General features: G+C 36.0%; 4 protein-coding genes across 4 annotated transcripts; 3 read left to right on the forward strand and 1 right to left on the reverse strand.

Moving 5' to 3' along the window:
• The first annotated feature begins 925 nt into the window (after positions 1-925).
• LOC107550766 (NF-kappa-B-activating protein-like) lies at positions 926-1,958 on the forward strand. The gene is made up of 5 exons (XM_016232140.1): positions 926-1,055; positions 1,136-1,164; positions 1,249-1,434; positions 1,575-1,711; positions 1,823-1,958. Exons 1-4 carry the CDS (start codon positions 981-983, stop codon positions 1,633-1,635), a joined length of 351 nt encoding a protein of 116 aa, XP_016087626.1. The 5' UTR covers positions 926-980; the 3' UTR covers positions 1,636-1,711; positions 1,823-1,958.
• A 676-nt stretch (positions 1,959-2,634) lies between these two features.
• Positions 2,635-3,667, forward strand: LOC107550765 (NF-kappa-B-activating protein-like). The gene is made up of 5 exons (XM_016232139.1): positions 2,635-2,764; positions 2,845-2,873; positions 2,958-3,143; positions 3,284-3,420; positions 3,532-3,667. The coding sequence occupies exons 1-4, from the start codon at positions 2,690-2,692 to the stop codon at positions 3,342-3,344; spliced, it is 351 nt and encodes a 116-aa protein (XP_016087625.1). The 5' UTR covers positions 2,635-2,689; the 3' UTR covers positions 3,345-3,420; positions 3,532-3,667.
• A 1,724-nt stretch (positions 3,668-5,391) lies between these two features.
• On the reverse strand, positions 5,392-6,307 carry LOC107550767 (NADH dehydrogenase [ubiquinone] 1 alpha subcomplex subunit 1-like). Its single transcript, XM_016232141.1, has 3 exons — positions 6,049-6,307; positions 5,578-5,667; positions 5,392-5,485 (listed from the first exon to the last, which is right to left on the reverse strand). Exons 1-3 carry the CDS (start codon positions 6,148-6,150, stop codon positions 5,465-5,467), a joined length of 213 nt encoding a protein of 70 aa, XP_016087627.1. The 5' UTR covers positions 6,151-6,307; the 3' UTR covers positions 5,392-5,464.
• A 474-nt stretch (positions 6,308-6,781) lies between these two features.
• Positions 6,782-12,019, forward strand: upf3b (UPF3B regulator of nonsense mediated mRNA decay). The gene is made up of 10 exons (XM_016232131.1): positions 6,782-7,071; positions 8,259-8,365; positions 8,457-8,563; positions 8,757-8,855; positions 8,940-9,050; positions 9,142-9,185; positions 9,322-9,504; positions 10,077-10,237; positions 10,337-10,649; positions 11,796-12,019. The coding sequence occupies exons 1-10, from the start codon at positions 6,958-6,960 to the stop codon at positions 11,934-11,936; spliced, it is 1,380 nt and encodes a 459-aa protein (XP_016087617.1). The 5' UTR covers positions 6,782-6,957; the 3' UTR covers positions 11,937-12,019.
• Positions 12,020-12,812: the final 793 nt, after the last annotated feature.

A 12,812-nucleotide genomic window follows, 5' to 3' on the forward strand; every position in this document is an offset into this window, starting at 1 on the left:
TACGAAACAAACGTACGACAGAAAATTGGGCGTGCGTTCGTTTCAACGCAAAACTTGGAATTGATCAATATAGACGTGACAGCGGTGGCTACGATCAGATCTCTCGGCTGGTCTCAGCTCGTGTACGCAAGCTTTTGAGTTACCTGAACCTGCGCGCAGCATAGTAAATACGGTGGAGAATTGTAGATTGACAGCATTTTGTTCATTTTTATATTCCTGACCGTCAAACGAAGCTCATTAGTCGATCGTTAACCAGTAAGATTAGAATGTCTTTTTTTGTTCGCTTTCATACAGGGCTTTAGCTTTATATGCGCGAATAGCAGCGTAAACAAGACCGTGAGGATTCAATCGTCGCATCATGCACCTGCAGCGCTTCTGTGAAAGGAGAAAAACTGAAATTAAGTCTATAAAAGGAATCAAATAAATAGGATCACACACAATATATAATAGCCTAATATATCATTTTATAACGACTTATTTTTCATTCTTGTTCTGTTCTGAATACTGTTAAATTTTAAATATTTGTTGTAGAGTGAGGGGAACTAAATAGGCTGTTTATATTTACCAGTATTTTAATATACAAATTACATAAATTAATGTAGCCTAATTGTTTGCAATTACAAGGTTAACGGGTGTTTTTGGCGTAAGATTAATTTCTCTTTCATGAGATTACTTCCTCTTTTTGGCCGGGTTTCGTAAACTCAGGGGCGAGGCTTCTAAACCAGGGTGTTTTTAGGGGCGTGATATTCAAATGAATATTGTTTTCTTCCGCCACATTTATTAACGTGCGATCATTCGTACGATGAGATTGGTGGCATACGAATGTTTCATGAATCACACGTGAACTCTGTTGTAAGTTGATTTGTGCGCACGGATCTGCGCTCGTTTCTACGTTAGATTGGTAAATGAGGCCCAGTTAGCTTTTTCACTACAGCATATTTATCAAATATGAAACAGAAGTTGTTGAATAAATCATCTAAATGTCTGGTATCTTGTCTACAGAGGAAGAACAGGAAGCACTCAAGAGGACAGCGAGTCAGAAAGTGATTCTGAAGGTTTGGCATTTATTTTTGTTCCAAAACATACATCAGTTTAAATGTAAGATTATGTAAATAATTAGTTGGTTGTTTTGCAGAAGAGATGGAAAAAGAAGAAAAGTAAAAAGTAAGACTCTTGTTTTCATCTGTAGTGTATTGAATCGGCAAGGCTTGATTCGTTTCATTCAATGGCAGGGTTTTGTTCTCACAGGAAAAAATCGAAGAAGATGGCGAAGAAGAATCACAAGGAGTCCAGTAGCTCTAGCAGTGAACATTCAGAGGAAGAAGAAGAGGATGTCGATGAAATCTCATGGGTGGAGAAAACTGGTGTTGGAGAACATGTTGTTGGACCTGAAGCTCGTCTCGCTCACCTGTCCCAAGCTGACAAACCTTTAGAGTGAGCTATTGATTCTTCCTCCACTGTTGCTTAATGATAATAGTGGTTGTTTTTAAGTGATTTTTGATCCTGTCTCTGGAACCGAATGTTACAGCTTTGTGCCTTGTCTTGTTTCCCTTTTGGCCACGCTTTGCTACCAGGAGAAGGTGCAGCCATGGAAGAGTTTGTCAAAGCAGGAAAACGTATTCCAGGAAGAGGTGAAATTGGTCTTGTGGTGGAGGACTAGTGATGAGATTGCAGAGTTTGAGAAATGGGGCTATGTCATGAGTGGAAGCAGGTATGAAACGTTTATATTGTACAGGTGAAACTGTACATTTAAAGGTGAAACTGATGTAATTGTAGATGGTGTATCATACACATTTTTATATGCTATTCTTTATGCCCTCAGACATCGGTGTATGGAGGCTGTGCGTCTGAGAAAGGAAAACCAGATCTACAGTGCTGATGAGAAGAGGGCGCTTGCTTCCTTCCTTCAACCAAGAGGAAAGAAGAAAGAGGGAGAGCAAAATCCTTTCCAGCTCCAGGGAAATGGTGTACAGAAAAACTAAAGGCAAAGACGAGAAGTAGGCTGTCCTGCAGAATTATATTTTCAGTTGGAATGTCATTATTTTTCTTTTTTAAAAGGAAACAGACAACATAAACTGTGATTAAGTCACAGATTTTACTTAAATGTGTGTTTGTATTCATTTTTGTTTGCTTGGGCATTTTCCTGTACAGTACATGGTGAGGCTTGTGAACTAAAATTGATATGTATGTTTATTTTATTACAAACAAGAAATAAACTGTGATCAGTAGAACTCAAACCATTAACCACTGCAATACCCTTCATGTGATGTGTGTTGCAGCTAAATAAAAATGGTCGTGATTCACTGTCATGCTGGAAAGTTAGCAATTACAAGGTTAACGGGTGTTTTTGGCGTAAGATTAATTTCTCTTTCATGAGATTACTTCCTCTTTTTGGCCGGGTTTCGTAAACTCAGGGGCGAGGCTTCTAAACCAGGGTGTTTTTAGGGGCGTGATATTCAAATGAATATTGTTTTCTTCCGCCACATTTATTAACGTGCGATCATTCGTACGATGAGATTGGTGGCATACGAATGTTTCATGAATCACACGTGAACTCTGTTGTAAGTTGATTTGTGCGCACGGATCTGCGCTCGTTTCTACGTTAGATTGGTAAATGAGGCCCAGTTAGCTTTTTCACTACAGCATATTTATCAAATATGAAACAGAAGTTGTTGAATAAATCATCTAAATGTCTGGTATCTTGTCTACAGAGGAAGAACAGGAAGCACTCAAGAGGACAGCGAGTCAGAAAGTGATTCTGAAGGTTTGGCATTTATTTTTGTTCCAAAACATACATCAGTTTAAATGTAAGATTATGTAAATAATTAGTTGGTTGTTTTGCAGAAGAGATGGAAAAAGAAGAAAAGTAAAAAGTAAGACTCTTGTTTTCATCTGTAGTGTATTGAATCGGCAAGGCTTGATTCGTTTCATTCAATGGCAGGGTTTTGTTCTCACAGGAAAAAATCGAAGAAGATGGCGAAGAAGAATCACAAGGAGTCCAGTAGCTCTAGCAGTGAACATTCAGAGGAAGAAGAAGAGGATGTCGATGAAATCTCATGGGTGGAGAAAACTGGTGTTGGAGAACATGTTGTTGGACCTGAAGCTCGTCTCGCTCACCTGTCCCAAGCTGACAAACCTTTAGAGTGAGCTATTGATTCTTCCTCCACTGTTGCTTAATGATAATAGTGGTTGTTTTTAAGTAATTTTGGATCCTGTCTCTGGAACCGAATGTTACAGCTTTGTGCCTTGTCTTGTTTCCCTTTTGGCCACGCTTTGCTACCAGGAGAAGGTGCAGCCATGGAAGAGTTTGTCAAAGCAGGAAAACGTATTCCAGGAAGAGGTGAAATTGGTCTTGTGGTGGAGGACTAGTGATGAGATTGCAGAGTTTGAGAAATGGGGCTATGTCATGAGTGGAAGCAGGTATGAAACGTTTATATTGTACAGGTGAAACTGTACATTTAAAGGTGAAACTGATGTAATTGTAGATGGTGTATCATACACATTTTTATATGCTATTCTTTATGCCCTCAGACATCGGCGTATGGAGGCTGTGCGTCTGAGAAAGGAAAACCAGATCTACAGTGCTGATGAGAAGAGGGCGCTTGCTTCCTTCCTTCAACCAAGAGGAAAGAAGAAAGAGGGAGAGCAAAATCCTTTCCAGCTCCAGGGAAATGGTGTACAGAAAAACTAAAGGCAAAGACGAGAAGTAGGCTGTCCTGCAGAATTATATTTTCAGTTGGAATGTCATTATTTTTCTTTTTTAAAAGGAAACAGACAACATAAACTGTGATTAAGTCACAGATTTTACTTAAATGTGTGTTTGTATTCATTTTTGTTTGCTTGGGCATTTTCCTGTACAGTACATGGTGAGGCTTGTGAACTAAAATTGATATGTATGTTTATTTTATTACAAACAAGAAATAAACTGTGATCAGTAGAACTCAAACCATTAACCACTGCAATACCCTTCATGTGATGTGTGTTGCAGCTAAATAAAAATGGTCGTGATTCACTGTCATGCTGGAAAGTTAATTAAAGAGGAGAATTAACCCCTAATAATAAATAACCCTGCGTTTATTAACCTTGTAAGGTTAATTAAAATATGGAGTCTCTGTTTTTTGTTATGTGCCTTGAATCTCTAGTTGTAGAAATTGCCAACAATATTCATTTGTTTTTCTTAAGAATTATTTTATTTAAATTGAGTATATGCAGTGCATTTAAAAAAAGAATTAACCACCCATATAGTTATTCAAAGATAAAGCATATGTACACTTTATACTACAACATTAAAAGTAACTTTTAAATAATGGATTTTTACATTTACAGCTATATTAAAAAACACTAATAATCTTATTGTACTTACAAAGAGCAAAATCTACACAATAAATTCACAAGTGATTTCCATTAAAGAGGAGAATTAACCCCTAATAATAAATAACCCTGCGTTTATTAACCTTGTAAGGTTAATTAAAATATGGAGTCTGTTTTTTGGTATGTGCCTTGAATCTCTAGTTGTAGAAATTGCCAACAATATTCATTTGTTTTTCTTAAGAATTATTTTATTTAAATTGAGTATATGCAGTGCATTTAAAAAAAGAATTAACCACCCATATAGTTATTCAAAGATAAAGCATATGTACACTTTATACTACAACATTAAAAGTAACTTTTAAATAATGGATTTTTACATTTACAGCTATATTAAAAAACACTAATAATCTTATTGTACTTACAAAGAGCAAAATCTACACAATAAATTCACAAGTGATTTCCATGACTTTTCCCAGCCTGGAAATCACAATTCTATGACAGTACGAGCCACAAAGACTGCTGTAAGCATTATGGTTTGAAACAGAAGTATGTCAAGTCTGCATGCTTGCTGCTTCATCATCTCAATTTTCTTTACTGGACGTCTAAATGGATGTAAAATGTGCACAAGCTTTCCTTCACAAAATAAGCTTAGTGCATCACATTACCACATATCATGTCTTCAGGCACTCCATTTGAAGCTGTCAAAGAATTCTGTGGAGTGTGTATATTACATAAACACATTACACCCTGTTTATGCACATTATGTGTACTTTAGTATATTTTCAAGCATTTTATGGATCCACTTAAATTGATCGATTATAATTATTTGAAGTACTTTGCACATTTGGTAGACTAGTATCATACGTAATGTGCATTATGTACAATGTATGTATATGCATTGCTCTGTAAAAAACTGCAGGGATTGGATCATGCACTCTATATTTTAACCCATCATTACACAGTGAAGTGACAATGTGATCTTATAAAATGTTTTACTGTCAACTAAATTCTAGTACCAAAACAGTACAATATAACAGCTCAATAAAAAATATGAACAAAAAAATGACAACAGCAGGCCAATTAATAATTTAAAGATAACATTTTAATAGACGACTGGACTAAATGTACATTTCAACTGTTGCTTGGTGGATCTTCATTTGATGTTTTCAAGTCCCTGTGAAATAAACAAAGAATATTAAAACGCGGGGTTTTGCAATCATATTGTCAGTACTGATACATATTTATACATGCTTACACAAGTTTTACCTTGGCATGGTAGTGTGCACCAGTCCCAGACACTCTACTGTCTCTCTCCATCAAATACCAGTGATAGGGAACCCGTACGATTCTCTTTTCCTGAGTGCGAGAAGTAGTAACTTTTGTATTAAATGCTGTAGACCAGTGGTTCCCAAACCTGTCCTGGAGCACCCCCTGCCCTGCACATTTTGTATGTCTCCCTAATCAGACACACCCAATTTAGTTCTTGCAGTCTCTACTAATGAGCTGATGAGTGGAGTCAGGTGTGTTAGATAAGGGAGACATACAAAAGGTGCAGGGCAGGGGGGCCCGCAGGACAGGTTTGGGAAGCACTGCTGTAGACTTACTATACGAGAGCAAACAGAAACATCAGACAAATGTCAAGCTGAAACAAACGTTTATATATAATGAAAGGTTCATAAAAGTATATACTCCATGATAAAGAGTGACAAAACATTGCTCATCATCATCATAACTCACCTTGCCACCGTTTGTGAACTTCTGGATTTGAGCAGTTGCGATGCCAGGAATCATCAGACAAACTGTCATAATAGCAAAACCGGGCAATATCTCATACCACATGATTGTGGTGAAATATGAGTGTACAAACACAGAGAAATGGCCGCAGAGGACAAGATTTATTTAGTTTTTCAGAGAATCTCGCAAAAATTGTCGTCTACATGGGTTAAAATGTCTGCCCTTCTGACGGTCACAAAAACAACTTCCGAGATGTGTATAATTCACTTCCGCCTCTGAAAACCTCCGCTGTAATACTGCAGCGCCGCGTTGTGGCTCTTAGCGTAAGTCTTAAACTACTAAAACTACTACAGTATTAATAGACAGACTTATGGCCACTTTGTTAATAAGGACATGCGTAGCACAAAAATACATTTGAATCATTTTTGAATGTTATAGCCGAATGATAAAAATAGTTAGGGAGGCGCACAGCAATGTCTAGCCTGTCCACTCTTCATGGAAGAGCGGAAAAAAGAGAAGTATTAAATTTATAGGAAGTGTGCGATTTTGTTATGTAACATTGTGGCAAATATGCTGTTAGTGTGATTAACAGTCACTAATTAACATCGAAATAGAACGCTATGGATACCAACTGCCGTAAAACTCCAACGAAGAAGAAGAAGAACATCGAAATAGAGTATACTCCCTAGTAAGAGTCCATTTGACAACGATAAAGTCGCAGAGTGGAAGAGTGGACGCTCCTCGCTTTATCGAGAGACTCTTTGCGCCATGAGCTGTAGCCAATCAGAGACGCCTGCTGGTGGTACGGAGAAACAACTGCGGAAAGTTGGGCAGTGAAGAGATAGCAGACACGACTGATAACAGCGAGAAACATACGAAGTAAGACATCGCTGCAAAAGTTGGCAAAGCATCATGAAGGAGGACAAGGAAAACACGCGTCCCAGAGAAAAGAAAGTGGAAATAAAATGTGACGAAATTGAGAAAGCAGAGAAGCCAAATAAAGAGAAGAAGGAGGCTATGACAAAGGTAGTTAATTAGCAGGCTAGCTGGCTACATTCCTGCTACAAATAGACTATAAACAGCGCAGCTAGTCGCTTTCATTTGAAATACTATGAATTATTGTTTGCTGCTGAATTTTGACTAACGTGTTTACATATTACTCTCTGTTTGATTTAAACGTTGTAGTTGAATATCACTGGACATGCCTGATACTTACAGACTGGTTAGCAAATAATCCCCCTGTCAAAGTTTCCAATCACTGCGGGGATTTGGCAGTTAGCACAATAAAAGAGAGGGATCTCCTAGAAACTTCGACAGGGGGATTTTTGTGGACACAGCCACAAACAATAATTTATAGTATTTTGAATGTCAAATAATATCTCAGTCACTGTAATGTTATTATATACAGCAATTACAGTTTAACATAGACTTTGTGTGTATATATAGCACATGTGCATGTAGGTTAACAACTCTTCCACTTAAAGGGTTAGTTCACCCAAAAATGAAAATTCTGTCATTAATTACTCACCCTCATGTCGTTTCAAACCCGTAAGACCTCCGTTCGTCTTCGGAACACAAATTAAGCTATTTTTGATGGAATCTGAGAGCTGTCTGACCCTGCATAGACAGCAACGCAACTGAAATGTTCCCAAGTCCAGAGACGTAGCAAGGAGATCTGTAAAATAATCCATGTGACATCAGGGGTTCAACCGTAATTTTACAAAGCTTCGAGAATACTTTTTGTGCGAAAACAGCGTATCCGCTTGATGCAGCTGACACAACAGCATACGCTGTTTATGTCCAGTGGATATTCTCCAAAATGGCACTACAGGGTGACACGGAAGAGACAAATTGTTGAATAAAGTCGGGGGGTTTTTTTTCTTTTGCGCACAAAGTATTCTCATAGCTTCGTAAAATTATGGTTGAACCCCTGATGTCACATGGATTATTTTACCGATCTCCTTGCTACGTCTCTGGACTTGGGAACATTTCAGTTGCGTTGCTGTCTATGCAGGGTCAGACAGCTCTCAGATTCCATCAAAAATAGCTTAATTTGTGTTCCGAAGATGAACAGAGGTCTTACGGGTTTGAAACGACATGAGCGTGAGTAATTAATGACACAATTTTCATTTTTGGGTGAACTATCCGAAGTGTGTTCAAGTAATTCCTGTATTGATTTTTGTTCTTTTTATATATTTTTATAATTTTTTTAGATTGTGATTCGACGTCTCCCTCCAAGTCTAACTAAAGAAGACTTAGTGGAACAACTGCAGCCTCTTCCAGAGCTGGATTACCTGGAGTTTTTCTCTAGCGATACTAGGTTTGTAGATGCAGTCTTATAAAAGAAAGCATAAGACTGAAACATAATGAAAGGTATTTGATGGCTGATCAAGATGTTTGTTTATTTGCAGTCTTTTCCCTCATCTGTTTGCAAGAGCCTATCTGAATTTCAAAAATCAAGATGACATAGTTCTCTTCAGAGACCGGTTTGATGGCTATGTCTTCATTGATAATCGAGGTTTGGCTTTTGTGTGTCATTAACATTTCCAGGATTGAGTGTTTACTTGCTAATCAGTGGTTTTAAATTTGCAAAGTTGTGCCTTAAATGTCAAAGTATCTTCAGACTGAGATGAATTGTGTGCTGGTAAATTTCTGGTGCATGTTTCTAACAGTGAGAAATGTTATATCTTCTTTTTTTTCCCGTATTATAGGTCAAGAATATCCGGCAATTGTTGAGTTTGCACCATTCCAGAAAATTGCTAAGAAAAGGAGCAAGAAGAAGGATGCAAAAAGTGGAACAATTGAAGATGGTGAAATATATGTATATGTTTTTTACATTTAATTTTTAGCACTGCAAACAATAGTTAATCATTTGTTTACCTGTGTCTTACTAGATGTTGATTACAAAAATTTTTTGGAGTTCTACAATGGTGACGAGGAAAAATTTCCTTCCAACCCTGAGACTTTACTTGAAGAAATAGAGGCCAAGACAAAGGAACTCAGTGGTGAGTTTCAGCACAAAACCTCTAAACAAAACAGTTTTAAATAGTTTTCGCTCTTCATTTGACATAATCATCTGAAATGTTCTTTCCCCAGCTAAAAAAACAACACCTCTATTGGACTTCCTTAAGAATAAACAGGTAAAGTGAGGGTGCAATATTTACTGATTTAATTGCTTTCTTCATTATCTTGACACCCAGTTCATATTGTTTCCACATATAATAGGCCATACTGTATGTGTAGTGTATCCATGCTCTCTCATCCTGTCCTCCCCAGAGGATTAGAGAAGAGAAGAAAGAAGAGAGGAGACGGAGAGAACTCGAACGTAAACGCCTGCGAGATGAAGAACGGCGCAAGTGGAAAGAGGAGGACAGAAGAAAAAGAAAAGAGGCTGAGAAATTGAAAAAAGGAGAAAAGGCTGATAAGGACCAACCTAAAAATGAACTGCCAAAAATCAAGGTACATAACTATCTAAATATTATTGACTACCTAAATTCATTACTGAGTTTCATTACAACATTTTTTAATGTTTTTGAAATAAATATTATATGCTTACCAAAGCTGCATTTATTTGATCAAATATACAAAATAGTAATATTGTAAAGTCTATTTATAGTTTAAAATAATTTTTGTATTTTAATTTATTTTATAATGTAATTTATTCCTGTGATGGCAAGTCATTACTCCAGTATTCATTGTCATAAGATTCTTTAGAAATCATTCTAATATGCTGATTTTGGCTGCTTTCTTATTATTGTAAACAGTTGTGCTGCTTCAGTGCTTCATATTTTTCTGGAAACCATGATACATTTTTTTGGGATTCTTTCATGAATGGAAAGTTTAAAAAACAGCATTTGAGATTGCAAACTTTTGTAACATTATAAATGTCCTTACTAGCACTTTTGATCAATTAAATGCATCCTTGTCTAGTAACAGTTTTAATTTCTTTCTTCTTTTTTTTCCTTACTGATCCCAACTTTTGAACGGTAATAGACTTGTTTTGTTTTGTTTTGCCTTGTTTTGTCTTTCAGCTCTTGAAAAAAACAGAGAAAGCAGGTGATGGTGATGCTGAGAAGCCAAAGGACAAGCCCAAGAAACAAGACCGAGAGAAACAGAAGGAAGATCGACCTCCTGTAGGAGGAGACCCAAAGAAGCGTCAGAATGGTGAACACAGAGAGGAGAAGGGGGGAAAGTAAGTTGGTTGCACTCGACATCCCCAGCCTTACTCAAAACATATTTTACTTTTCAGGTCTAATTTCATATCATGATGTCAATATGCTTTGGCTTTCAGGTCAGAGGATAGTGGGCATAAAAATTTCAGAGATCGTGATGGAGAGCGAGACCGGGACAGAGAGAGAGAGCGAAGACAGAAAGAAAAAGAACGATTCAGAAGGCAGGATGAAGAGCGAAGGAAAAGGGAACGTCAGGATAGAGAAAACACCTACAAAAAGAGAGACGAGGAGGGGAAGAAGGACAAGGAGCGTGTTTGGGAGAAAAGAAAGAATGAAAACGCCGGAGAGTCCTCCGTTAATGCTCACCCTGAAAAGCCATCTAGGGACAACAAAAAAGAAGACAGTGCCAAAAAAGACCGTCTGAGAAACAAGGTCTACCAGTCACACGTTTGAAATAATTACGATTTGTTTTTTTTTATGTTTTCGAAAGAAGTATCTTGGGCTCACAAGGGGTGCATTTTCTTTATCAAATATACAATGAAAAGAGTAATATTGTGAAATACTATAACAATTTAAACTAGTGCTGTCAAACAATTAATCGCATCCAAAATAAAAGTTTTTGTTTACATAATATATATGTGTGTACTGTGTATATTTATTATGTATATATAAAGACACACATACAGCATATGTTTTGAAAATATTTCCCTGTATATATTTATATTAATATAAATTATATCAGATATATATATAAATATATGTAATATATAAACGTAACATATTTTTCTTAAATATATACATGCATGTGTGTCTATTTATATGTACATAATAAATATACACAGTTGAGTACACACACATATATTATGTAAACAAAACTTTTATTTTGGATGCGATTCATTGTTTGACAGCACTAATTTAAACGTTTTTTCTTATTCTAATATGTTTTAAAATGTTATTTATTCCTGTGATTGCAAAGTCTTTATTCCAGTCTTCAGTGTCACATGATCCTTCAGAAATCATTCTAATATGCTGATTTGCTGCTCAAAGTAATACATAATATAAAGAACTATTTCTTAATACAATGTTGAAAACAGTTGTGCTGCTTAATATTTTGAAACTGTGATGAACTACCTTTCAAAACTTTAGGGTTTATATTTGAAATAGATGCTGTTCTTTTGATTGTTCTATTTATCAAAGAATCTTGACTGTTTCCACAAAATATTAAGCAGCAACTTTATTAATAATAGGAACCACTGAGCACCAGTAATAATTGATAATAGAGCACCAAATCAGTATATTAGGATGCTTTCTGAAGGATCATCTGACACAAGACTGGAGTAAAGGCTTTGCCATTACAGGAATAAATTACATTTAAAAATGTATTTAGATAGAAAACTATTATGTTAAATTGTAGTAATAATTCACAATATTACTACTTTTAGTATGTCTTTGATCAAAAAATGCAACCCGAGCATATGTGGATGAGCATTAGTGATGACTTATAAAAACATGAAAAAAGTTGTATGTGTTTAATTTGTATTTCACATATTGCTTGTAATTTTTACATTTCTGTCATAGGATCGGCCTGCAATTCAGCTGTACCAGCCCGGGGCGAGGAGCCGTAACCGGAGCGGAGGAGGAACAGGAGGAGATGAACCGGCAGCAGAGAAGAGAGCTGAGCAGGAGTCCAAGAACACTCAAGAGAAAGCTGCTGAGTGAGGAAACAGCTCTGTGCTGGCATGACATGATATCTCGAGAGAGAGGAGGGGCTCTGTTCTAATCAGGACAAACACCTCAAAAACATAGTGCTGCCATCAAAAGAATATATATGTGTGTACTGTGTATATTTATTATGTATATATAAAGACACACATACAGCATATGTTTTGAAAATATTTCCCTGTATATATTTATATTAATATAAATTATATCAGATATATATATAAATATATGTAATATATAAACGTAACATATTTTTCTTAAATATATACATGCATGTGTGTCTATTTATATGTACATAATAAATATACACAGTTGAGTACACACACATATATTATGTAAACAAAACTTTTATTTTGGATGCGATTCATTGTTTGACAGCACTAATTTAAACGTTTTTTCTTATTCTAATATGTTTTAAAATGTTATTTATTCCTGTGATTGCAAAGTCTTTATTCCAGTCTTCAGTGTCACATGATCCTTCAGAAATCATTCTAATATGCTGATTTGCTGCTCAAAGTAATACATAATATAAAGAACTATTTCTTAATACAATGTTGAAAACAGTTGTGCTGCTTAATATTTTGAAACTGTGATGAACTACCTTTCAAAACTTTAGGGTTTATATTTGAAATAGATGCTGTTCTTTTGATTGTTCTATTTATCAAAGAATCTTGACTGTTTCCACAAAATATTAAGCAGCAACTTTATTAATAATAGGAACCACTGAGCACCAGTAATAATTGATAATAGAGCACCAAATCAGTATATTAGGATGCTTTCTGAAGGATCATCTGACACAAGACTGGAGTAAAGGCTTTGCCATTACAGGAATAAATTACATTTAAAAATGTATTTAGATAGAAAACTATTATG

This window comes from Sinocyclocheilus grahami, unplaced genomic scaffold (genome assembly GCF_001515645.1).
Source record: "Sinocyclocheilus grahami isolate Dianchi unplaced genomic scaffold, SAMN03320097.WGS_v1.1 scaffold407.1, whole genome shotgun sequence".
Taxonomy (NCBI): domain Eukaryota; kingdom Metazoa; phylum Chordata; class Actinopteri; order Cypriniformes; family Cyprinidae; genus Sinocyclocheilus; species Sinocyclocheilus grahami.